This window comes from Mauremys reevesii, linkage group 4 (assembly GCF_016161935.1).
Source record: "Mauremys reevesii isolate NIE-2019 linkage group 4, ASM1616193v1, whole genome shotgun sequence".
NCBI lineage: Eukaryota > Metazoa > Chordata > Testudines > Geoemydidae > Mauremys > Mauremys reevesii.
The window spans coordinates 141,177,542-141,204,576 of record NC_052626.1 but is presented as its reverse complement, the minus strand read 5'-3'; the positions used below and the strand labels follow the sequence as shown (position 1 = coordinate 141,204,576).

Genomic DNA, 27,035 nt, shown 5'->3' with positions numbered 1-27,035 from the left:
TATAACTGAAAGGCTCCTTGGGTATTTAGGGTGTAATAGTTACTGTGGTAACTAGTGTGTGAATTGGCCTCAACACATGAGTCTGGTACGTGGTGTATGTTCTACATATCCCTAAAGATAGATTTCCTGGGAGTATATTTTAAAATTGATGTTGTGGTAAATAGGTTTGTATTAAGAAGGACAAACTATCTGCTAGGCAGACATGGTCTGGAATCAGGAAATCCACAACCTTAACTCAGTCCCCCATTAATAACTGTGATGTTTTCCAGGGGTACTCATGGTTGTGAGGCACCTTGCTACTGTTATGCTTCTAAGAAGCGCACAGAATCTTTTTAAAGGGGATAAGGCAATATGCTGCGTGTATTGAGAGTACAATTTAAGCATTAAAATCAGCATATGTTTCCATTCACACCCATCCACCAAAAGGTTCTGCAGCTGGATCTTATAGTTACCGGTCCTTCGTGTTGCCTGGTAGGTCCAGTGGCCAGCTGAAACTGCACACAAAGGAGGGGAGCTGGGTCTCTATCGAATGCATTCAAAGCTCTGATGTTGATGCAGAGTGAACCCAAAATCCCATGGCAATACACCCTTCTTTTATAGTAATAAGTTCCCATACAAGTCTATGGACCTTGCTGTGTCACACTGGAGCTATCAATCATGAGATATTTAAGGTTACCAGGAGGATCTGCAGCTGTTTCTTATCTCGGCCCACTGGCTCAACTCCTTATCTTGTCCTTGGGGTGTATGCCTTTTCTTTAGGGTCGTCAGTTTGCCAGCTGGGTGAGTCTGATAATAAAGTTGGTGCCTCTTGACTCCTCCACCCCGCTTTCAACCATCCGGGCTCCATCAGTATGGTGCTTCCTGTCTCTGTTCTGTTCATCATCATAGCATACGTTCTTCACTCACACACAACACAGTAAATGATTTCAAAGGCAAGAATTACAGCCATAAAACTTCTATCCTTCTAAGAACAATCAACACAATCAGCAAAGAATAAACTCAGAACAATTTCTTCTTGCTACTTCAAGGCTACAATTTCTTCTTACTAATTCAAAGCTAGCAAAATGGAGTATAAAGCAAAATAGAGTACAATTTACTCAAGACAATTTTTCCCCATTAGGCTTTTGGCCTACATTACCACCAGGAGTGGCAGAAGAGCCCTGAAAGTGTGGGGGCCACAGGTGCCTGAACTTGCCTGAACTCTACCCCATGCCCCGCCCCCAAGCCCTCACACTCAGGGCCGGCTCCAGACCTCAGCGCGCCAAGCGCGCGCTTGGGGCAGCATTTTGCCGGCAGGGCGGCAGGCGGCTCTGGCGGACCTTCCGCAGTCATGCCTGCGGAGGGTCCGCTGGTCTGCGGCTTCGGTGGACCTCCCGCAGGCATGTCTGTGGAGGGTTCGCTGGTCCCGCGGCTCGGGTGGACCTCCTGCAGGCACGCCAGCGGATGCTCCACCGGAGCCGTGGGACCAGCGGAACCTCCGCAGGCACGTCTGCAGGAGGTCCCCCGGAGCCGCGGGACCGGCGACCGCCCGAGCGCGCCCTGTGGCGCGCCACCCTGCTTGGGGCGGCGGGATTCCTAGAGCCGCCCCTGCTCGCCCTCATAAAACTTCTTACCTTGAGGTCCCACTACCACGCTCACCCTTATGGCCGGTAAAAAGTGTGTGTGTGTATGGGGGGGGGTGCATGGCCCCCTACCCCTCATTCCAGTGTCCCTGGCTACCACTATCCTTAGCACAAGGGAGCAATGTTCCCTCTAATTTTTTCCATCCACGTGTGGAATTAATTTTATGTGCACCACTAATATTTGGTAATATGCGGATGTGCGCCACCAGTACAAACAAAAAACCTAGATATAATATATTATTTTTAAAAAGTTCATAGGTATGGAAGAATATTAAAACCAGGGATAATTAACAAGGTGCACTGCTTAAGATGTTTATTTAATATGAAATCAAATAAAAAGAAAATTAACACTGCAAAATTTTCAGTGGCCTTTTAGGAACGTACATGTATCTATTCCATTGAGGCATAAAACAAAATTAGCCATTTTCTTGACATAGGAAACAAAATATTTTATCATTAGTATTGATGCATGAAATAAAATAATTGTTACACTTTCTTTATCCTTGACATTAAAGATTATGTTTCTTGGCTTGACAAAAAAAAGCTTTTTATCTAGTTCCTTTATGTAGGATTGTGTACACACACACACACACACACACACACACAAACTTTTGTTGTGACTTGTGACATAAAATTAAACGTTTTGTTTTGACACATGAAAGAAATAACTTTATTTATTTTCTTGATTTAGGAGACCACTAATCACTATCACTGGAATGAGACCCTGAGTCAGTAGTTGGCAAGCCAGATGATGGGGCAGATACTTGCCACTGATCATGAACCTTTTCTCTTCTGTCTTGACGCTGTATATAAACACTGGAAGAGTGGTAAAGGTTTACTTCTCCACCACTTGAAGTGTGAAATTTGATCCTCATTAGCATATCCAGGTGATCTTCTTTCAGTCTGTTTCATGATTTAGTTTTGATATTATTCATAAAGTTAAAGCCGCACTCACAATCAGCACTGGAAGCTTGAAAGGTTGCACATATATCCACCAGTTGTGAAACTACACTGGATTGTTCTGGATTTTGTAGACTGAAAGTCACCACTTCCTGGAAATTTGTCATCATCTTTGCTTCATGTTTCTCTGCAATTATGTATTTGTAATCATTGTAATAGTTCACAATGAACTCCTCCTCCTCCATGGTGTTTTGGGCAGATGACTTCACTTGACTAAGGTCCAAAATTTTTCTGTATTTATCAACTAGCTTGCTAATGTTTTCAGTACCAAATTCATAACTGATTTGTTGTGGTGAAAGTGAGGCAAAGTGAAAAGCTGCCCATTCATCAGGGGTGGCTCCAGGCACCAGCACACCAAGCGCGTGCCTGGAGCGGCAAGCCACGGGGGGCACTCTGCCGATCGCTGCGAGGGTGGCAGGCATTCTGCCTTCGGCGGCCTGCCTGTGGAGGATCCGCTGGTCCCGTGGCTTCGGCGGACCTCCTGCAGGCATGCCACCGAATCTGCAGGACCGGGGACCTCTCGCAGGCAAGCCACCGAAGGCAGCCTGCCTGCTGTGCTTGGGGCGGCAAAATACCTAGAGCCGCCCCTGTCATTCACAGAGTTGCTTTTCTGGAAAACTTTCATTCAGATGATTACACAGTAATGATATGAAACTTAGAATAGATTCACAGCTGAATTGTTCATCTCTTGTGCTCGATGCAATTAGATTTTTCCACATTGTTGTTCCAAGAGACTGTTTCTCCACGATACTGTCCTCTCATCTTGTGGATCTGGGTCCTAGAGTGACCAGAGGTCCTGATTTTATAGGGACAGTCCTGATTTTTGGAACTTCTTCTTACATAGGCACCTATTACCCCCCACCCCCAGCCCTGATTTTTCGCATTCACTGTCTGGTCACCCAGTAGCGTAGCTAGTGGGGTGCAGGGGAAGCAGCAGCTTCCTCTCAGCACATTTTCAAAAAAGCCCCGCCTTAGATGGGGTTACCATGGCACCAGGGGTGGGGCCCACGCTCCGCTCTGAAGCTTGGCCTGCCTGGCTTCCCCCAGCTTGCTGCATACCCCGCCACCGCTGATCAGCTATGTTTCCCAGCAGGAGGGGAGGGGAAGAACTGAGCTCCAGCAAGCTGGGCTCCGGCAGGCAGGCAGGCTTTGCTGGCTTCCCCTAGTGTGCTGCATAAACCCTGCCCCCTCCCTGCCTCACCGATTAGCTGTCTCCCAGCAGGAGGGAGACAGACAGGTAATCAGTGAGGGGAGGGGGAAAGAACTGAGCTCCAGCAAGCTGGGCTCTTGGGGAGGAGGAGAGGCTGGGACCTTGGGGAAGAAGGGGGTCGGTCGGGGCATGCCCCTATAGGGGGCAGGGGCACCCACCCACCAGTCAACAGTTTATGGGGCCCGTGGGGGTCCACAACCCATCAGCTGTTGGGTGGGGGCGGGGGCAGGAGGGTAGCTAGCTAGGGGAGTGCGAGTGCTCGCTGTTTAGCTGGTTTTTGGCCACCAGCTAATCAGCGAGGGGAACTGCCCCTGGAGCAAGGGGACGAGCAGCTGAGAGACCCCACCTCCTTCTCCTACCTGCTTCTCATGGCACTGTGGCAGGGGTGCTTTCTCTGGCTTTGCAGCAGCAGCTCCTAACCTCTCACCCAACTAAAGGCAGCCAATAGCAGCAGCTGGTAAGTGTATTTCAAAGGGGGGGTCTTTCTTGTGGTGAGGGTGGCTTGGAGGGGGGACTGGAAACCCCCCAGGTGGCTGTGAGAACCAGCACCTGGCTGCCGGTGGGACGGCCATCTGCATGGTGAGGGGCAGGGGGCTCAGCCAGAGGCATCTCCAAAATCATCCCCTGCACCCAGGCAGCTGGACCAGGACAGGCATTAGTGGCAGGGGAGGCGCATCTCCTGGTCTCCTGTGGGGTGTGGTGTCCCTGCTTGCCCTCCCTGCCCAGGCAGAGACGCCTGCCTCTCAGAGACAGTGGCCATGTAGTGTGCTTGGTTTCCCCCTCCCTGGCATCTGAGTGACTGCCTCTTAGGGGGTGAGGGGTGGAAGGGAAGAGGCAGTGGGGAAGGGATAGAGGTGGGGGAGTAGGAGAGGAAAACTGAGACTATCAGGGGAAACGTCATAGCCGCACAATCTCTGCCTTCGGGGTGTGGATGGAATCGTCTCCCAAGGGAAGGCTGGAACGAACTATCTGCTGTTGTAGTATGTTTGGTTTAGTCCATGTGCTCTGGCAAACACAAGTCCAGGCACCATGTTGGGGGGCAGAGCGAGGTAGCCTGATTTTCCCTCTCCTATCAGGAGAAACCTGAATTGTCTCCTAAGGGAAGGGCTTCTGATCATGTGGGGAGGAGGGGGAGGCATTGCTGAGTCCCAGGGCTGAGTAATTCTCTGGGGATGGTGGTCATTAAGTTACTAATTGCCATTCACTTGCTGCACACAATGGCTGGTGATGGTGGTTTAACATCCACCCAGCCATTTGGTCAATGCCTTGTTTCTTGGGAGTTGTCTTCTGTCACTTCTCTAATTTCATCCCGCTCTCCTGTGAGTACAAATTCTGGTTCTAAGGACCTGGTGCCTGGATCCCATATTGCCTTGCACTGGGCTTGGGAATCAGTGCCCTGACATGCAACTCCTCCTATTGTGCCCGTGTAGATCCTGCTGTTAGTACAGCTCTTTGCAGGTACCCTTGTGTTTAGCTGAACCTTTGGACTTAGCTTAGTGGGGATGGACTCAGAGACTGAGCTAAACCGACACGACTATCCTGCTGTGTGGATCCCAGTGTGCTTGTGCTGACAGTGCTACTGCCTTGGTGTGATGATGACATTATGCTGAGATGAATTGTGAAAATAGTGTCCTGGTGTGATGGGGGTCACTCTGCTGTTCATGTGAATCTTGCATTTTTGTAGGCGGTGTTGGTGTAGCCCTGTTGTTCCCAGGAAATTAGAGCCACAAGGTGGGTGAGGTAATATCTCTTATTGGAGCAACTTTTGTTGGTGAGAGAGAGAGAGAGAGAGAGACAGACAAGCTTTTGAGCTTTCATGGAGTTCAGTCTTCTTCCTGAAGAAGAGTTCTGTGAAAGCTCAAAAGCTTGTCTCTCTCTCCAACAGAAGCTGGTCCAATAAAATATATCCCCCCCGCCATATTACCTCACCCAGCTTTCCAGGAGTGAGTTTTCATGATGACATGGGAAGTGCTCTGACTGGTCCTGACTTCTCTGTATCAGCCCCTCTAGCTTGCACTGCAGCCCAGTACCTGGGGGCTGGGTGCCTGCAGCGCTGAGACTCTGTGAGATCAGGGACTCATAGACCCAGCTGGGAGGGGAAGGGCACCTCCTCCTCCGCCTCTCTCTCTTGCTGCCTCCTTTTCCCGAGTGCCTCATGATGCACAGAGCCAGCATGGCTAGGTGCTGCATAGGAGAGTCTCCCAGTGCAGCTCCCCACCCCCTCTTCCCCATGCGAACCCCCAACAGACCCTACCCACCTCTGTCCGATTGTCTCTCTCATGCGGGGGACTGTGGCCCCCCCGCCTTGCTCCTGTGTGCTGCCTGCTTTCAGGGGCCACACAAGTATGATGTTTTATAAGTACATGTGTTATTTTGTATTTAAAATAGGTTTACAGTATGAAATATAAAATAAGTAAATAACACGTGTTTTTATTATGTTTTGATTTTATATACAATACTGTAAACCTTTTTTATATTTTAAATGCAAAATAACACACATACTTATAAAACAATATCATTCTTGTGTTTTTATTTTAAGTACAAAATAAATATGTATTACAAATGTAAAAGTATGTAACTAGTAATTTGATATGGCGGGTGGCGCCTATTTTTATGTGTTCGCTTCCCCTGATGTTAGAACCTGGCTACGCCATTGTGGTCACCCTGGCCCTTGCTAAGTGTACAGCTTCCACTCTTGTTAAAGAGCTCTTCTGAAAGCATTTGGTCGGTTCTGCTAATTCATATAAGACATCATTTCACGCAGTTAGTGATACGGTAATTATTGTCAGAGAGCATAGTCGGGAAGTACTTTGCTATCGGGTTATTGTTTTCTGAGATTTCATGTTCAAGTATCTAAGAAGGGTCTCGTAATTACACATCAAAACACTTACAGTGAAATGTCTTGATAGCCACCTCACTTCATTTAGAGGTTTAAACAATAGTCTCATTTTCTGTGACATTTGCCATTTCCTCAGATTGTCCTCTTCAGACTGAGGATCTGCAGAAGACTGTATAAATGGTCTTCAAAAGTGTCTCTATTGTCTTCATCATTTGTACTTTGTTCCAGGCATTGACTAATCCCAGATCTTCTCGATGGGTTACCTAGGGAGGTGGTGGAATCTCCTTCCTTAGACATTTTTAAGGTCAGGCTTGACAAAGCCCTGGCTGGGATGATTTAGTTGGGGATTGGTCCTGCTTTGAGCAGGGGGTTGGACTAGATGACCTCCAGGTCCCTTCCCACCCTGATATTCTATGGTTCTGTGACGGAGGAGTGCAAGGGGTTGGTAAGCAGCTCAGAAGCTGCTGCATGCCTTCCCTGTCAGAGCCCTAATGCCTATTTCTGAAAGAAGACCCCGGCTGCCTGTAACTGCTCCTGTCCCTACTGCTTTCCTCATTTTGAGGGAGGTCCTGATTGCTGTCAGGCTCTGTCACTTTAAGGGTAATGGACTGAGAAGAAGTACAGGAAATCCAATGAGCTCTGCTTTGTGAGGGGAAAAAAAAAGAGACGTGGAGACAGGGCCGTCCTTAGAGAAAGCACCCCTCATCAGCTCCCCTAAATTCCCTGTAAGGTATGTGGCTTGACAGCTGCCCAGCAGCAGTTCAGCTGTCCCTCCCCCCACTGCCCTGCTGCTCCTGCCCTGCCCTCTGCCCTGGAGCTGTTCCCGGGAGCTTCCTGCTTGCTGGGGGAGGGGGTGCTGATGTCAGGATGTCCCCCTGCTCCTGCCCCCCAAGCTCTGTATCCCCGCTCCACAAAGCGGAGGAGAGGGACAGAAAGGAGGGAGCTGGCTGGAAGCTGTTGCTTCCTCTCTGAATGGGCGGATCTTCATAAAAGTGCAATATACTTGAAGTGGTGTCAGCGTACTTAAAGGGGCAATGCACATCTCTCTCTCTCTCTCACTCATGCCCGCACCCCCCAGCACTTTGGAAAATCAGCACCTGTGCAGCCGTGCATGTGAAGTCATGAGGAGGGAGTGGTGCGCTCCAGCTAGATAGCGTGGGCTCATCATCATGTTCAGTTTTTGCAGGGAAGTGTTTGCAGCTACTGCCCTGCATCTATTGTGTTTCCTCCCTTCTGCCTCAGTCCATGATGCCTTGTAGAGTGTGATGCTACATTAACAACAGCGTCTTAACCCTTGAGGGCTCAGCTGAGTGCTAGTTCATCATTTAGCAGCAAAGCATCCCCTGGGAAATATCCCACCCTCTTACTCCACCACCTCAACCAAGCTTCAAAATCATTCATTGCTGTGTACAATATTAAACGGTTTGTTTAAAACTTATACAGTGTATGTATATAATGTCTTTTGTCTGGTGAAAAGAATTTCTCTGGAACATAACCCCCCCCCCCACTTACATTAATTCTTATGGGGAAATTGGATTAGCTTAACAACGTTTCACGTAAGGTCTAATTTTTCAGGAACATAACTATAACATTAAGTGAGGAGTTACTGTACCCTGAAGTTTGTCAGAGATTTATTTGCAGTAAGGGCAAGTCAGCTGCCCTGCTGAATACAACATTAATTATTATGGAATACATGATGCAGCTCTTCTGTGTTTTACATTTTCTTAATCAGTATTTCTAAGATGATTTTTATATTTTAAAGGCACTCTTCAGACTTCATAAAGTAATCATTCCAGATGACTATGTATTTAACTCACTGAAATAAAGACATTATTTTAAATGAATCAGTCAGAGGTTTACTGTGTTCATCACAATGTTCATTACTTTTAGAAAAAGGCAACACTAATTTACTTTGTTTAATCTCCATAACAGACATGTTTATGAAATTTACCAACTTTAAAAAATATGTTTCCAAAGATTTTAGGCATAACAAAGGATTTTCTATCTTACGAAGGTACTGATTTTGCTGGTGAGTTCTTTTAAAACTAGTTCATCAAATAGTCAGAAGTAAAGAGAGGGAAACTTGTTTGTCCAGCTATCTGGAAGGAAAGGGGTGTTGTCCCTTTAAGGGCTAGCCTCTCTTCAACAGGGGGGTGAAGAAAGAAAGGGATGGACAGAAAGACTTTGGAAACAAGTTTTTTGTACTAAAGTAATTAAAATTAAGATGTGTATTTTAGATAAGAGTTTTTTTGAAGGATTTATTTAAAAAAAACCTATATGTCTGAAGATCCAAGCATTTAAGGCTAAAGATGAATACTCAGATAGTGGATCTAAAAATCTATGCAAGGATTTTTTAGAGATGTGATTTTATAATCTTCAGCAGGAGTCAGTGCCTATGCCCAGGGGTGCCTAAGGATGGCCCTGCATGGAGACAGTGAGGAAGAAGGCAGGAACCCAAATACATGGCTAGGAATGTCAGGAGCAGAAGAAGCCAGCATTTCTAAGGGTTTATGTGATTGAAGCAGAAAGTTATGCAGTAAGGCGTATTCAGGAAGGTTGATTCAGGAAAACACGTCTCTCCCCGAGTCCCTGGACCCTGCAGCCCAACTGGGGCTAGGGGAGAGGCATCTCTCCCTGGCCACTGCAGCCCTGCATGCCCAAACTCCCCGCCCCACCTCACCCCACAGCCGCCCACCTAGCTCTTTTCCCCCCCCACCACCTTACCTTCTTATATGTACATCCTCTCCATGGTCCAGCCACCTAATTAGTGGAGCCTCACTAGCATGGCTCCACTAATTAGGTGCACGGACCTTGATGCCCTCTTGCGTGGCCTCTCAGGCAACACGCCTTAGAGGGAATGCAGCAAGAAAGTCTTGTTTGTGCTGGCTGTGAACCAGCTCCCCAATTCCACCAGTCTCTGGCAACACAAGCACTGCCTTACAGGCTTCCCTGACTCTGCGCAGGTGGTTGATAGGCAGACACCGTCCTCCGAGTGTCCCTCTGCTCAGCCCATGTTCCACTGAACACTCCCAGAATTCTTAGATCTGCTATTTACCAAGGAATAGGCTACACCAGCTTGTCAGATTCAATTCAGGATCCCCACTCAGCACTTAGATATAGTGATATAGTGAAAACAAGAGTAAGTTTATTATCAAAGAACAGAGATTCAAGTGATAGCAAATAAGAATTTTATTAACAAAATCATGACCTGCTTTCTAGAGACTAAATTTAGCTTACAAAAGACATTCCCCAGTCTCCCATAGCTTAATCCACATCCACAGGATGATTTAGTTGGGATTGAATGAATTAGTTGGGGATTGGTCCTGTGTTGAGCAGGGTTGGACCAGATGACCTCCTAAGGTCCCTTCCAACCCTGATATTCTATGATTCTCTGATTTTTCCCAGCATTTTCAACCAAGCGGGCTGAGATCCCACTTTCATAATATCAAGCCTGCTGGCAGCTTATCTTCACTGACAGAAGGAAGACAGGGTGTCTCTTTGCCTCTTCAAATGTGCCAGAATAGACCTGTGGTGTTTACCTGAAAATAGGCTTCCCACCCTACTGTTAATTCCTTTCTGAAATTTCTTCAGTTCTTCATTAGCATTTAACTCAGCATGCTACTACTCTTCTATTGTATGGCACACAATGGTCCACCAGTGAGATAGGTGTCTCCCATCCCCCATCTGGAGGAGTTCTCAAGGTATGTCACCTTTGAGTGACCTGTCTTTAACTACAGACCCAGAGAACATAATTTTGAGTAGATATACGTTACTCCTCACATATTTTCTATACATACATCTCACAATGGTTATGACGACCAATGTGACACAAGCTTTTAGCAGATGATCCCTTTTGGTGAACCAGTGGGATCCCTGTGCCCCATATACCCTCTGCCTGTTGGCATCAAGAGGTCCTTGGGTCACATGGGTGGAGGTGTCACATCCACTTGGACTTGCTGTCCAGGTGCAATTTGTTGTTTCCACTCTTTTGTTGGCCCTCCTGAGTTCTCTGGAGACATTTTGTATGTGTGACTCTTCTGTGTCCATGGAATAGCTGCAAACACTGCTGATGGGGCTGACACCATCTCACCCTTTAGGGCAGCTACTAATGCCACATTAGTTAGGAACTTGGCTGTGGTTGCTGGGCATCACCCGAGGAGCAAAAACTCCTTTACACATTTATTGAACACAGGGGATGGGGAAGGGGAGACAACTGAAAGAGTTAAAAATTCAAATATTTAGTAACCCCTCATTTACCCATTTCCCTTGGAGAGAGGCCCTGGGCTGCTAGCCTGTGCAGCAGAGCTATCTGGTCATGCCCAGCCCCTGTAGTATGGTCTTGTGGGCTGAAGTGAAGGCTGTACATTCAGCTCAACTTCTGCATTCTCCTGCAGATGCCCCATCATCTGGATGTGGTTCTTTATGGAATATGGAAGAGGTTCAGCACATGGGGACATTCTGAATGAGGGGCCTTCACCGGAGCAGAGTCACTGGGCAGAGGTCTCTGTTCCCACTGATACTCGTGTGACCTTCTTTTGTCAAGTGATGCCGCAATTATTTTCTCTTTGTTTGAGCCAATTTGCATTTGTTCTTGTTCAGTTGCAGGGTCCTGTCATGACACCTGTCTATAACTCTTCTGAGCCTTTCATCCTGTACTCATCTGGAATTCCCTCACACCACGTTGTCGTCTACGTAACATTCAGCACCTTGGATCACGCTTCAGTACCCTTCAGGAGCTGCACAGATGTCAGAAGGAAATCCGGTGAACCTGTATCTGCCAAATGGTGTGCTGAACATACAGAGTCCAGAACTTTGGTCATCCAGCTGTATTTGCCTAAATCCATTAGTGGCCTCTATGACAGTGAAAGTTGCAGGTTTTGCCAACTTGTTGGTGATTTCATCTCCTCTTGGCAATTGAAAATGTTCCGTTCATATCCCTTTATTCATATTGCTTGGATCCAAGCATATTCTTATTTCATCTCGACCTGGTTTGTCTAAGGTTACTACAGAATTGACCCATTATCCAGTGGCTCTCACCCTTCAGGGCAAGGGGAGGTTTGAAGACTGCAGGACATAGGGATGAAAATGATCCTTTCCCAATCCACCTCTATCCACCCACCTAAGCAGCCACAAAAATCATCCCATCTCCTCCACTACCTCCCACCCAACGTAATGGGCGCATGTCAAGAGTTTAGCATCCAACACATTCACACCCCAGCCCTGCTAACCCATATCCCAGAGGAAGCCTGGCTGTGATTGGGACCTTGCAATGTGGTGGCACCCACCTTTTGCAAGCACCCCATTGTTCAGGTGAGTGTCTGTGTCTTTCACTCTGTGGTGACCCCTTCTGGAAGTTTCTCTGGCTGTTTCTAGTGACTCAGCTCTCTGGCCAAGTCACTGTCTGTACAGAACTCAAACAGACAGGCATTAGACCAACAGAGTCTTTAGGTGCTCCTGGCCCTAGTAGGAGACTGTGTCCCAGGTTTCCACCCTGGAGACTCTTCACTCACTCTGGTCTGTTCGCTCACTCTGGTCTGGTCTATCCACCTGGGCCTCTTAACAATTCAGATCCCCTTCACTGTCCAATTGCAGGCCACTTCCCCAGTGGCTTATGGAGGGGACCCAGGTCTGCCCACTACTCTGGGTCCCTGCCCAGGGCTCAGGGACCCTAAGAATAGCAGCCATGTGCTGCCATGTCCCTTTAACTAAACTGCTTTCAGTTCCCTGTGTCACTTCCCCGTGGCCCCAGCCTTTATCAGTGCTTCACCCTTACCTCAGGACTCTTCTATGTTCAGTCCCAGCAGCCAACCATGAGCTCTTCCTCACTCCTCCATCCCTGCCAGCACTGAGCTGTCCATGGTGCTGCAGACTTCAGTCTGCTAGGAGCACCAGCTTCACTCCTCAGGCCCTGAGCAGCAACTGACTCTGGTCTGCACTGCAGCGCCTTTATACTAGCCTGCAACCCCCTGATTGGCTGCATGCCCCTCAGCCTCTCTATGTAGCTTGGAGGACTCCTCTACTACTCTTTTCCTGGGATGGATGTGGCAGGACACTGAGGCCTCCAGCAGGGGGCCTCTGGGCAGAGCCACCCAGAGGATTCAGGGGGCCTGGAGCAAAGGAATTTCAGGGCCCCCTTCCCTAAAAAAAGTTGCAATACTAGAGAATATTATATTCTCGTGGGGGCCCCTGTGGGGCCCGGGGCCTGGGGCAAATTGCCCCACTTGATCCCCCTCTGGGTGGCCCTGCCTCTGGGCCTATTCCACCCCATCACAGACCTCCACCACTAATACTTGTCCTACACAAACACCCTCACACCATTATAAGGTTGGCCTCCACCCTCTTGACATTATTACCTCCCTAAAATAAAGTAAACCCTAGATTAGATTAGATTAGATCAGAGATTAGTTGGTAGAGCAGCAGGGTGGCAAGGAGACCAGAGGTGAGTTTAGGGATTAGATAAAGGAATGAGAGATTGGAGTCGAAATTAGATTAGATAGATGAATTAGATTAGTTATTCAAAAAGAAGGACAGATGGATGGTTTAGACCTAAGGTTGGAAAAACAGGAAGATGGATTAGAGATTGGGATGAAGGGATGGGTGGTGTAGACACTAGGATGTGTAGACAGAAAATAGCTTGATGAGAGAGAGAGAGAGAGAGAGAGAGAGAGAGAGATTGTATGAGGATAGTGTGACATAGGGTACAATCCAGACTAGTGGGGGGCTGGGTGCACTGCAACCTTGGGTGCCTTACAATGCTTCATGGCTAGAAGTGTTGAGTACCCTCAACTCCCAGTGAAGCCAATGGATGCTCAGCACATTTGGAAACAAAACCAGGATCCCCCATCTCAAGAACAGAGAGGGGCAAGGCAAAGGCTGAGGCTCTCAGGACTGATCCCAAATGAAGCCTTCTGTAAGGACTTTCAGTGTTGTCAAATTGGAATGTTCAAAAATCATGAGTCAGGCTTCAAAAACTGATTGGATTGAAAATCATGAGATTTGGGGAAAAAACCCATTGGGGTTTTTAATTTGACTGCTGGTTTGGGATCCTTCCGTGGCTTTGTTTTCCAGATTTTCTCCACAACCACAAGAGCAAGAAACAGGTTACCGTGAAGGAAAGTTGAGCTTGTCATGATGTCACAGGATTCCAGGATCTGGGGATTTGGCAAGACTGGAGCTACCCTGTGAGACTTGGCAAGGCTAGGGATTCCCTGTTGGCTGCAGAGTTCAGACCCTTTGAAGGGTCTTTGGGGAAATGCCTGTCAGTCTATGGCTCCACCCCCTCCATTTGAATTTTGGTGGCAGTGGGAGAGAAGCAGTGGCAAGAGTTCCCTTCTCCCCACAGAGAGGCAGGCGAGGTAGTGGAGGGGTCCCTCTCTTTGAGTGCGTTTGTGGTGCCAGGCTCCTTGCACGCTCCTCCCACCAGTCTCCCACCATGATGTTACCAACAGTGGATCTTAGAGTTAACACCTCATTGAGATGTGTTGGGCATTTCCCCCTCATGACAAAATGACTGTCTCAGGCTCTTTGTCAACCCAGGCAGCCTTCCCTGCATCAGTTAATCTCATGGCAGGTTCTGCTCCTTACAGTCTCATGGCTTGTCTACACAGGAATTCTCTGAAAAGTTAATTCAAATTCACTTTGAAAGTGAATTAATTAAACCACATTCAATTCCTGTATGGACACTTTATTCATAATTAAAGTGCCCTTACTTCAGTTTAGTTTAATTCACTTTGGAATTAAGGCAGGCCTCACTGCCCCTTTTAGGCCTGGTCTACACTAGGAGTTTATGTTGAATTTAGCAGTGTTAATTCGACTTAACCGTGCACCCGTCCACAACAGGAAGCTAATTAGTTCGACCTAGAGGGCTCTTTAGTTCGAATTCTGTACTCCTCCCCGACGAGGGGAGTAGCGCTAGGCTATGTGTGGACGGAAATCGACCTTAGTTGCTCCGGGAGCTATCCCACAGTGCACCACTCTGTTGACGCTCTGGACAGCAGTCCAAGCTTGGATGTTCTGACCAGCCACACAGGAAATGCCCATGGAAAATTTGATACGCTCCGGCGCCTTGTGGATGTTCTGCAGGACCGCAGGCAGGAGGACAGAGCCCCCCTGCACTGTATCTGCAACCGCCCTCCCCCGCCACAAAGTCCCAAACCCCCCTCACCCAAAGTAACATGATGGAGGGGCGACAGAGGCCGTGAAAACTGTCACTGCACCCCTGCAGAGTGCACAAATACAAGAAGGCTCTCATTCCCTAAATGTTGAGAAGTCCTTCCCTTCCTGGCTCACCGAAGCCCCAATCCCAGTTTCATCCCCTAACTGTGTAGTTGATTATTAAAAGTAGTTTGCTGTTAATTACTATTTCCGTCAAGTTTTTCTACAGAAGACTGTCTGTGAAGGGGGAGGGGAAGGGGGTTGTTAATTGCATAGGACAGTCACTTTACCAGGGTACGGACACGGGGGCAGGATCAACAGCAGGTCACACACACAGTGCAGTCAGTAGGCACCCTGGTCGGTCTGGGAGGTGTTTTCCATGTTCTGTGTGGGTGGGGGGTACGTGACTTTGTGGCATGGAAGGACGGTTACAGAACTTATGCAGCAGTCCTTGTCCCGGACCACAGAGCCACGCAGCAGGGGAATCTGTAACCGTCCTCTCCTGCCACAAGGTCACGTAGCCCCCGCACACAGAGTCCCGAAAAGGAGGGATGGCAGGCTCCGTTGAAACAACCAGTCCGGCACTGCAGACCGCTCTAGGAGCAGGAGCCTATCATTCCTCGAGTGTAGAAGCGGTGTTAACATCACTGCACACCCTACCCACCACAGTCTGCGTCCCTGTTTCAACCCTTTAACGTGAATTCATTAATAAAGAAAATTTTGTTAATTAACAATGTTCCATTAACTTTATTTTTAAATGTTTGTTGGAAGGGGGGAAACGTGGTGAACGGGGTATGTAACCGCAGAAGAAAGTCAACAGTAACTGAAGCAGGGGCAGGTTCAGCTTCTCTGTAAAGAAACTGAACAGTCACAGGTTACCCTGCTCCCTGAGGAACCTAGCTTTCAAAGCCTCCCGGATGCACAGCGCTTCCCGCTGGGCTCTTCTAATTGCACGGCTGTCTGGCTGAGCGTAATCAGCAGCCAGGCGATTTGCCTCAACCTCCCATCCCGCCATAAAGGTCTCCCCCTCGCTCTCACAGAGATTGTGGAGCACACAGCAAGCTGCAATAACAATGGGGATATTGGTTTCGCTGAGATCTGAGCGAGTCAGTAAGCTTCTCCATCTCCCCGTGAGATGTCCAAAAGTACATTGAATGATGACAGTTACCCAAGATCACCCTCGACACATTTTTCCCCCCAGCATGCATTGTGGGGAAATCCCAGAATTCAAATGGGCAGCGGGGACTGCGGGAACTGTGGAATAGCTTCCCACAGTGCACCGCTTCCAATGTCGACGCTTGCCCCGTTAGTGTGGACTCACAAAGTCGACTTTGTAAGGTCAATTCCACAAATTCAAATTAAGTTAAATCGAACTAATCTGGTAGTGTAGACATACCCTTACACTGAGGCCACTTGCATTTTCTTGCACGTTTAATCAGGTACCCTAAAATGATGTCTGCAAGCTTGCAAATACTGCAGGAATGTCACATAGTACTTGGATGACAGCCTTGTAATATTTTTGTTAGCAGAAGTACAAATACTCCAACCCAGCCAAGTAAATAGAGATAATAAAGGACTGTCAATACATCCAGCCCATGACTGTCCATATACTCACATCATCCATTGTGGAGACCCCGAACGTGGCAAGATAGGCACTCTACAAGTGGTCGTACTGTTCCCGGCGTGCCAAGATCCCAGCAGCTTAGGTTGTGCTTAGCCCTGACTGTGGACTAGGGTTCTGTGACTACCATGAATATTCATGAAGATGTCCCCTGTCTATTTCTAAACTTCCTTATGCTGATAATTCCGGGGTTCTCTCTTCTCATAGGCTAGTATATGAATTATCGTAAGCTTATTAGGACATACATCAATTGGTTACCATGGCACTTCTGTGGTTGAACATCTGCCGATGTTCTTATCCTAAATTATCTACACTAGTGTCAACTGACATTATGCGGTGACCTGTCGGCAGTTTAGTCAGCTTTGTTTATCACAGCATTATATCTTGTGACTTAGGGTCATTTGATTATTTATTTATGGTAAGACCTTATGCTAAGCTTCCTGCATTACAGCTTTATTTTATACCTATATCCTACCTCATACCTATGTGTTGCCTAGCCAATACCTATACCTGTAGGCTACAGACCTAAGACAAGAATGCTGGCAAAGAGTTTCTTGTCATTATTATGGGAGAAAAGCTGTCATTGGTTCAAGAAGTCCATCAGTGCAATTTCACCTTTCTCTTGAGCAGCAAGGAAGTAGTTTGTCATCTCATTGGTGGCAACAATGCCTGTGACTGCCCTGCTCTAAGCAATTTGTCCACTCTCGGTAGTGTCCCGCCAGTGGCCACATTGTTACAGATGGACTGACAAAAAATGGTGTGATGCTTCCCCGGGGACAGAGATGATGCATATTGGGGGCATGCAGGGTCACGTGCCCCACCCCCGCAGATCCGCTGCTTGGCTTGTATTGAGCACGCTCATGTGGATGGAGCATGCTCAGTAACACCGCTGAAGCTGCCTGCCCTCACTTTGCCTTCCCACTGTCGGCAAGCACCAGTCGTCTTTGCCTGGGGAACCCAGGCCAGTCAGGCACTTTACTACTGCCAGCCCTTAGCGTGAGGGAGCCGTATCTGTGCCTGCTGGGGGTTATCTCCCTGACTCCACCGGCCACAGGCAACACACACACTGCCCTCCACGTCTACGCTGGCCCTACTTGTTCTGTATTTGGTTGTCATGGTTTTTGTTCCTATGGCAACTGAGTTAGATTATTAGGGGATAGCCCAGCCAGCTTGAGCTGGCCAGGTGAGCTCCGTGTCTGTAAATAAATGGTAGCTTTGTTAGCTGTCTGCTCTCTGGCCTCAAGTGATTTCTTCCTAAACCGGCTGCCCTCAAGGATATAACAAGTGGCGACGAGGATGGGATTCCGGTGCTGCCCCAGCAACAGAAGGAAGTAGAAGTCAAGGAAAGGAACAAACAAACAAACAAAAACTGCTTGTTTGTACTGACTGTGAAAGTGAAACTAAAATCATGGCTACTCTGACCAGACCACTGGAACCTTTTGATGAAAATATAATGCAGTGGCATGTGTATACTGAGCGTTTTGAACTTTTTGTTATTGCAAATGACATTACAAAAGTGAAGAAGGTGCCAATATTCTTAAGTGTTGTAGGGGCTAAAAGCTACTCCCTGCTACGCAGCTTACTACACCCTGTTAAGCTTGAGACCAAATCTTACAGTGACATTGTGGAAATCCTGGGGTCCCATTTTTCCCCAAAACCACTGGTAATTGCTGAAAGATATAGGTTTCACAAAAGAGACCAAAAAGAAGATGAAACAGTTGTACAATTTGTAGCAATTTTTAAAAAAACTAGCAGAATACTGTGAATTTAAGGAGATGTTAAATGATGCCCTGCGTGACAGGTTAGTGTGTGGCTTCTACAGTGAAGCTATATGGAAGCGCCTACTGACTAAGGGCTCAGCTTACCTTACAGAAGGCTGTTGATATTGCAGTCTCCATGGAACTGGCTACAAAGGTGCAAAAAGTGTCACAAGAACCTACCCACAAATCTGTGCAGAGTCAGGAATGTTACCGCTGTGGTAAGACGGGTCACCAGGCATCAGAATGCTGGTGTAAGGACCTGGTGTGTCAACACTCTGGCAAAAAGGGACACATTGAGTGTGCCTGTAAACAAAAGAAAAAGAGGCCTGTGGTCTGGCCAACAAAAAGGGAACCCTGCATACCCTAGAGCAGACCCCGGATGATCAAGGTGACACCTCATCGCAAGAGGAAGTGCCAGTGCATGTTTTGTCTTTGGCAGTGGGCTCACATGAATACTGGGTAACCCTGTTGTTGGACAGCAAACCTATACGCATGGAACTGGACACCGGTGCAGGCATCTCGCAGGTCTCTGAGACTGTGTATAAAGAAAAGCTACAGCATCTTCCGCTTAAGGCAACAAAAACTGTTCTGAAGACGTACACGGGAGAAGCTGTGCCCATGTTGGGCACTATTGATGTTAAGGTGGAGCTCAATGGACAGGCTGCTAAATTGCCACTGTTTGTGGTGAGAGGTAATTACCCAGCCTTAATGGGTAGGTCTTGGCTTGGGAAGATTCAGCTGAACAGGGCAGAAGTGCACCGAATGACTAAAGAAGGAACCAGTCTAACCCCTATACTAAGGAAACATGCTGCTGTTTTTGGAGAGGATCTGGGAAGTATGAAGGGAATCACTGTGATATTGAACATTAAACCTGACAGTCCACCAAAATATCTGAAAGCCCGAACTGTGCCATATGCCATCAGGCCAAAAGTTGAAGCGGACCTGGAGCGCCTGGTGACCAATGGAGTCCTAATACCAGTTACCCATAGCCCATGGGCCACTCCTATCATTCCAATAGTGAAGAAAGATGGCTCCCTCCGGATTTGCGGTGATTTTAAAGTCACTGTCAACCCAGTGTTGTGTGCAGAGCAATATCCGCTTCCCCGCATCGATGACCTCTTTGCAGGCCTGGCTGGGGGACAAAAGTTCAGTAAGATTGATCTGAGTCAAGCATATTTACAGATGCACGTTGATGAAAAGTCCCAAGAGCTGTTGACTATTGTGACTCATAAGAGGCTTTATCGATACTGTCGCTTACCCTTCGGAATAACGTCTGCTCCTGCCCTGTTCCAGAGGGCTATGTACCAGATCTTGTGTGGTTTGTCTCATTCTAGAACCTAGATGGACTGAACTAGTTACAGCCTATCTTACAGAGCAAAAACTCAGGCCTGGCTGTGATCGTCCGTTCAGGAGGCAAGTCAGACTGTCAGCTTGCCCCATCAGTGGAAAAGATCCTGGATGTCTCTCTGTGGTCCCAGTTACACTCCCCAATCCATTGCCTTTAATCATAAACTGGACACCTCCCACTGGCTGTTTTTTTCCTGTGTGCCTCTTTCTTGTCGATTGCACCGTCTCTTGATTAGCATTCGGCTCAGTCTGTAGACTGGCCTCCATTGTGAAGCAGACATTACACAATGCACACCAAGGAGAGAAAAGTGTCCCTTCCTACCTGTCAGGAGCAGGTTTACCATCTTCTGGTGAATCTGCCTTAACTTAGACCTTGAGAACCTAATTTTCAGCACAGCTACATATTCCGTAAACATTATCCATACAAACAGTCCACAATGCTTATGATGATCAGTGGAATACTGGCTCTTGGTAGAGACCTCATATGCCACTTAATACCCATACATCTGACCCAGGGAATCCTTGTAAAACTTTACACTGTCTGCCAATTGGCAACAAAATGTCCCTGGCTCATAAGCACGATAGAAGAGCTAGGTTTGATTGGCATGATTATCATGTATAAATATCAAGGAAGGCCATCTGCAGAGTCAGGCAGGCTTCCCCTGTTAAATAGTGGGAAAATTTCTCTGCAAATACAAAGGCTTGGAGAATGTTTTGTTTCCACTTGGAAGCTCAGATCGTGCAGAGCGAGGTGTGGATTCAGCAGCAGCACAGGGCCCTGAGAGTGTTTCTCCATCTTTCCCTTTCCTCCACACAGGCAGTGGGCCACTGGCAGCATGAGAAAGGGGAACGAAACACTAGTGACCGAGTTCATCCTGCTGGGCCTTTCCGTCTCGATTTGCACCTCCACACCCATAAATACTTCTTCCTCAGCAGCCTCTCCTTCCTGGACATCTGCTATGCCTGGCATGCTGCACAGCCTGATGTCTGGCACAGGGCCATCTCCTACATCGGCTGCAAGGGGCAGATGTACATGGCATTGTCCTGCGGGATTAATGAGTGCCTCTTGCTGGGTGTCATGGCCTACGATTGCTACATAGTGGTGTGCCTCCCATTGCACTACATGGAGGTCATGAGCCTCAGGGCCTGCATCGCCTTGGTGGCTTGCTCATGGTTGGTTGGCTTGTTGCTCTCCGTCGTGCCTATCTTCAGCCTGTCGGTGCCTTTCTGAGGCCCCAACCAGATAGACCCCTTCTTCTGCGAGATGCTGGCGGTGATGCAGCTGGCCTGTGCCGACACCAGCTACAATGGGACTGTTATCTTCAGTGGGGACGTCTTCACCCTGCTCATCCCCTTCTCCTTTATCCTGGCCACCTATGTATGCGTCACTGCTGTCCTGAGGATCTGCTCCCTCCAGGGCTAGTGGACGGCCTTCTCCACCTGTGCCTCCCATCTGATGGCCATGGCCCTATTCTACGGGATGGCCATCTTCATGTACATGTGGCCCAGGTCCGCCCACTCTCCAGAGCAGACAAAATGGTTTCCATCTTCTACACAGTGGTGACCCCCCATGCTGAATCCCTGATCTACTGCCTGAGGAGCAAGGAAGTCAGGGAACCATGGCTAAGGCCATAATCATGTGAGGGGTGGTGGTGGAGGAGATTCTGTCCTGGAAGTACATAAGGGTGTTCTCTGTCCATGGCTGGATAGAGGCAAAGCCAGGTCCCACTTCCAAGGGTGGCTGGTATAAATGGGACTTATGACACTTGCATCAGAATTTTCTGCTGTTACTTAACAGTCTGGAAGAGTAGTGTGAAAGCAGGCAGGTAGGATGGGCCCAAGGTTAGGGTGGTGGCCTAGGGCTTTGGGGACCTGGATACAATTTCCTGCTCCCACCACAGTCTCTCAGTGTGGTCTTTAGTGAGTCACTTAGCTTTATTGTATCTGAATTCCCCACATGTGAAAATGTACTTCCTCACCTCATGTGGGGTGTTGGGAGATGCTTAGATACTATGGTGATGAGGACCAGATATGCTACTTATGGTAGATATCTAGAATATCAGGGTTGGAAGGGACCTCAGGAGATCATTTAGTTCAACCTCCTGCTCAAAGCAAGATCAATCCCCTGATAGATTTTTGCCCCAGTTCCCTAAATGGGCCCCTCAAGCATTGAACTCACAACCCTTGATTTAGCAGGGCAATGCTCAAACCACTGAGCTATCCCTCCCCCCTATAATAGAGCCCCTCCCAGAACACAGCAGTTGAAGCAAGTATTGTAGAGTGAAGTCTTATGCCCTTACGGAAAAGGTATAGTGAAAAGAGAGACGGGGGAAATGAATGTTTGGCCAATGACAGCCCTACCTTTTTGGAGGATATTTCACTGTGGATGCTGACCGCTCCCCACTCTCTTGGCCACATCAAATGAATGGGGCAAATACCACGATGCCAAGATGGAGTTTGGTGCTCCAGGATTATGATATGGAAGTGATCCATGGGAAAGGGAATGACAAGGCTGATTGCTGATAAATGCCTGATGCTTTGTCTGGGAAATAAGTCAATGGATTTGTAGTGGGGCAGTAACCCCGCTCCTGTGAAAGGGTTAAAGGTCCTTGGAGAGGGCTGGGGCTGAAAGCCGAGAAGAAAAGGCTGATTGGGGGAAGCAGCCACAGTTGGGCCATGCCCCAATTAGGCCACAGCTGGCCCTATAAAAGGGCTGTGAGCCAGGAGCTGAGAGAGAAAGATGGACCTGGCTGCAGGGAGCTGAGCAGGGTACCTGGAGTGCAGCAGGGCTGGGGGAAGGCCAGAGGAGCTGGGGAGCTCCAGCCTGGAAAAACCTGCAGGCCATGCTAAAGGCCAGGAAAGGTAGTGTGGCTATGGAAGTGTAGCCTGGGAGTAGGCAGAGGCAGCTGGTCCAACCCCCCTTGCCGATGATGAGTGGTTTACAGACTGCAGTCTGCCCCAGGGAGCAGGGGCTCGATGGTGACTGGCAGTAGCCACTGAGGTGAGGTGGGGATAGAGGGTTGGGGATTCCCCTGGGTTGCTGCTGGGGACAGGACCCTGATGTAGAGGGGCACCGGGGTCTGGGAGGGACATGGGAGCCAGCAGCAGGTGAGACACTGGTCTGCAGAGGGCGTTCTGGACTGAAAGAGCTAATTCCCAGGATGACCAGCAGGAGGCGCCACACCGGTGAGTCATCACCCCGCCACAGGATTCCACTAGCATGCCGGTCAAGCAGCCTAGTTATGTTCAGTTCTTTAGCGGAGAGATGTGACAGGCAAATTTCCTACAGTCTCATTGACTAGGTCAGCCTCTCTGTGTCTTGCCTGGGGGTTACCAACAAAATGCCCTTGGAGATAGTGCACTCATTATCACACCGAGGCAAAAGGCTTGAATCTCTTCTTCACATAAGGTATTTAATCTGAACAACTGATAAGACAATGAGGCTGGGATTCTAGCATCATCATCATCATCATTATATAGTCATAATCATTTGTATGATCATAGTGCAAAGCCTGGACCAGGACTCCATTGCGCTAGGCACTGTGCAAGCACACAACAAAAACAACCTCTTCCCCAAAGAACTGACACTCAATTAAGAGACAACAGCAGAACACAGAGGGATGGTGGACTACAAAAACAGTGAGACCGACGGTGTATTAATTTCTGAGAAAGGCATAACAAGACCCAGTGGCTGGCAGCTCAAGCCAAACACATTTGAATTAAATGATGACCCAATTTTTTAACAGTGAGGGTGATTAACCTTGGGACAAACTTCCAAGGGAAGTAGTGGATGCTCCAGCTTGTGAGTGCCTCTCCAGAAGATATGCTCTAGCCCAGGGGTGTCCAAACTACGGCCCGCGGGCCAACTGCGGCCCGCGGGTCAGTTTTTATTGGCCCGCAGCGGCTCCGGTTGAGCTCCCGCCGGCATGCCTGCGGCAGGTCCACCGGAGCCCGGGACGAGCGAACCTGCCGCAGTCATGCCTGCGGAGCTCAACCGAGCTGGGAAGGCGGGACCTGCCGCAGGCATGACTGCGGCGGGTCCCGCTTCCCGCGGCTCGTTGAGCTCCCGCAGGCATGACTGCGCAGGTTCGCCGCCCCGGCTCCGTGGACCTGCCGCAGGCATGCCGGGCGGAGCTCAACCGAGCCGCTGGAAGACGGACCCGCCGCAGTCATGCCTGCGGCAGGTCCGCCGCCCCGGCCCGCACCTCTTGTGTGTGGCCCGGGCCTTTGCTTATTTTTCTATATTTGGCCCTCCCCCAAAAAACTTTGGACACCCCTGCTCTAGCCAAACCCAAGAGATTCATAGAAGAATCATAGAAGATTAGGGTTGGAAGAGACCTCAGGAGGTCATCTAGTCCAAACCCCAGCTCAAAGCAGGACCAGCCCCAACTAAATCATCTCAGCCAGGGCTTTGTGATTTAGTTGGGGATTGGTCCTACTTTGAGCAGAGGGTTGGATTAGATGAACTCCTGAGGTCCCTTCCAACCCTGATAGTCTATGATTCTGTGATTTGTCAAGCCGGGCCTTAAAAACCTCTAAGGAAGGTGATTCCACCACCTTCCTAGGCAACGCATTCCAGTGCTTCACCACCCTCCTAGTGAAATAATTTTCCCCTAATATCCAACCTCGACCTCCCCCACTGCAACTTGAGACCATTGCTCCTTGTTCAGTCATCTGCCACCACTGAAAACAGCCAAGCTCCATCCACTTTGGAACCCCCCTTCAGGTAGTTGAAGGATGCTATCAAATCAAATTCAAAACAAAGCAAAGCAATACAGAAAAGGAATGCTTTTCCACACACGCAGCAATAATAATCTGTGGGACTCACCGCCGCCTGGGGCCCAGCGCTTAGCCAGTTTCCAAACAGAACAGGACAGTCGTAGGGACAAGGAGAGAATTGCGAGTGGCAGGGGAGGTTAAGAAACCAAGAGTTTTATTAAGGCTATAAATCCTCATGCTTCAGAGAATGAGCTGACCTCTAACAGGCTGGGGTCTGGAAAGAAACCCTTAGCCTGGAGTCAGGCAGATTATCCCATGACTGCTCACTGCAGAGGTTTAGAGACCTTCTGCTGAAGCAGCTGATGCTGCAGGGAGCCAGGTTACTGGGCTGGATGTGATCTGATTCAGCCTGGCAAGCCCTGTCCCCGTATGACGGCAGGGTGGTAAATGGCCTTGTAGGGGGGGGCACCCCCGAGGTTTAGGCCCATTCTGGTTGAACAGCATTTTTAATGAGCTGCAAAAGGGAGCAAATAGCCTCTCAATGGTGTTCACAGATGCTCTTGCCTTGTAAAGGGCCCCTGACACCAGTAAGAAAAGGGAAATACCACAAAGGCACCCAGGGAGGTTAAACACAGGCAGGAAATACCACTAGGAGCTGTAGCTGCTTAGAGCACATGACATGGAAAGCCACCACCAGGTGCTGCTGTGAACTCAGGGATGAGACCGAGACCATGGCACCGATGCAGGAGGTCCTCCTTTCCCGTCCATACACAAATCAGTCTGACTCAGGACCCGGGCCCAGGGTTGCCAACTTTCTACTTGCACAAAACCGAACACCCCCTGCCGTGCCTCTCCTCTGAGACCCTGCCCTTCTCTGAGCTTCCCCCCCCCAACTCACTCTGTCACCCACTCCCCCTGTTGCTCGCTTTCCCCACCCTCACTCACTCACTCATTTTCACTGGGCTGGCTCTGGGGGTTGGGGTGTAGGAAGGGGTGAGGGCTCCGGCTTGGGGTGTGGGCTCTGGGGTGGGGCCAGGGATGAGGGGTTTGGGGTGAAGGAGGGGGATCTGGGCTGGGGGATGGGGCTGAGGGGTTTGGAGTATGGGATGGGGCTCCAGGTGAGGCAGGGGGTTGGGGTGTGGGAAGGCAGAAGGGCTCTGGACTGGGCGTGTGGATTCTGGGTTGGGGCCAGAAATGAGAGTTTCAGGGTGAGGGAGGGGGCTCCAGGTTGGGGCAGGGGGCTGGAGTGTAGGGGGGGGGCTGCGGGCTCCGACGGGGGATGTGGGCTCTGGTGTGGGGCCAGGGATGAGGGGTGCAGGAGGGGCTCTGGGCTGAGAGATTTGGAGTATGGGAGGGGCTCTGGGCTGGGCAAGCCAATGGGAGCTGTGGAACTGGCACTTGGGGCAGGGGCAGCGTGTGGAGCCCCCTGGCTGCCCCTATGCATAGGAGCTGGAGGGGGGGGGACATGCTGCTGCTTCCGGGAGCTGCGTGGAGCCAGGGCAGGCAGGAAGCCTGCCTTAGCCCTGCTGTGCTGCCAACCGGACTTTTAATGGCTCGGTCAGCAGTGCTGACTGGAGCCACCAGGGTCCCTTTTCGACTGGGCTTTCTGGCAACTGGGCACTTGGCAACCCTACCCAGGCTCTAGGACCATGCTGGGGAGGTGGAACCCCCCCTCCACCCGCGGCCCCTGACCCCGTCCCCAACAGAAAAGCTCCCCCAACAGTGGCCCAGGCCTGACCCCAGCCCTGGCAGAAGCCATGGGTTGGGGGAAGCTCCCCCTCCCCACTAGCAGCTCCTGACACTGACCCCGGCAGAAGCCCCTGGGCAGGGGAAGCCCCAGCAACCTCCATGTGTCCCTGGCAGAAGCTGTGGAGCGGCGGGGGAAGCCCCTGGGCCCAACCCTGCTCTCTGGCAGAAACACCAGGCGGGTGGGGTGGGAGAAGCCCCCACGCCCCGACCCTGGTCCCCAACAGAAGTGCAGGGGGTAGCAGGGGAAGTCCCCCCCCCTCCGTGGCCCTGGAACTGGAGGTGCTCTCACTCCCTGATGACAGAGCTTCTGTCCTGGGGCCACAGTTGAGGGGTGTGGGTGGGGGGCAGAAAGGAGCAAAAGGGGTTGAGGGGCTGTAGTGGGGGAGGGGTGGAATGGGCGGAACCCCGGGGGGAACAGTGGTGGGCTGGAGCCAGGGAAGGAGGCAGATGTCTCTGCTTCGCTGTGGAGCTCCGGATCAGGGATTGAGCTGTGCAGGACCCTGACCCCGAAGGAAACTGACTGCTGTGAGGAATTGCTGGGAGTGCTATCTGCTATCTATCCTGAGGAGTCTGAGGACCTATGGAGCCACATCAAGGAAGGGTGGTAGGAAGTAGCCCAGGGAACTCAGACATTAATCCCGTTATATTGCTGAGAGATGTTTCAGAAGGATCCCCACTGACCCAGTGGCGGGATCATCCGCCACTGTTAGGGCCCTGGGCTGGGACCCAGTGGAGTAGGATGGGCTCAGATGCCCCTACCCCTTGCTGCCAACCCCACCCCTGAGGTGGTGGCCTACTCACTAGGCTGGAAGGCCTGCACCTTACCTGTGGCTTGCCCCAGCCTGAAGGTAGTGAGCCCTCCATATTGTCTCGTTTGCTATTGGCCCTAGCCAGGAGGCTTTGGGCTATAGCCTGCTCCCTGCTGTGCCCCACCTGGAGGATCCAAGAGACTGTCCAGGTCATCAGCCCAGCCAGGAGGCCTGGACTAAAGACTATTTATTACGTGGCCCCACCCTGAGGGGCAGAACCCCAGACTGTGGTCACTGCCTGCCCT

General features: G+C 49.8%; 1 protein-coding gene and 1 pseudogene across 4 annotated transcripts in view; one reads left to right on the top strand and one right to left on the bottom strand.

The window, feature by feature from the left end:
* LOC120405239 (mas-related G-protein coupled receptor member H-like) overlaps window positions 1–27,035 on the bottom strand; it is a 35,020-nt gene that overhangs the window by 4,058 nt on the left and 3,927 nt on the right. For 2 of the 4 annotated variants that reach the window (XM_039538665.1, XM_039538669.1), the window contains exon 1: window positions 16,401–16,567. The exons of 1 other annotated variant lie outside the window; for it this stretch is intronic. In XM_039538665.1, the coding sequence (XP_039394599.1) occupies window positions 16,401–16,409 (9 nt within the window). In that variant the 5' untranslated portion in view covers window positions 16,410–16,567. Of the gene's footprint in view, window positions 1–452; window positions 570–16,400; window positions 16,568–27,035 lie in introns of those variants that run through there. One more of the 4 variants, XM_039538666.1, reaches the window with a different exon arrangement.
* Window positions 20,223–21,077, top strand: LOC120404035 (annotated as a pseudogene).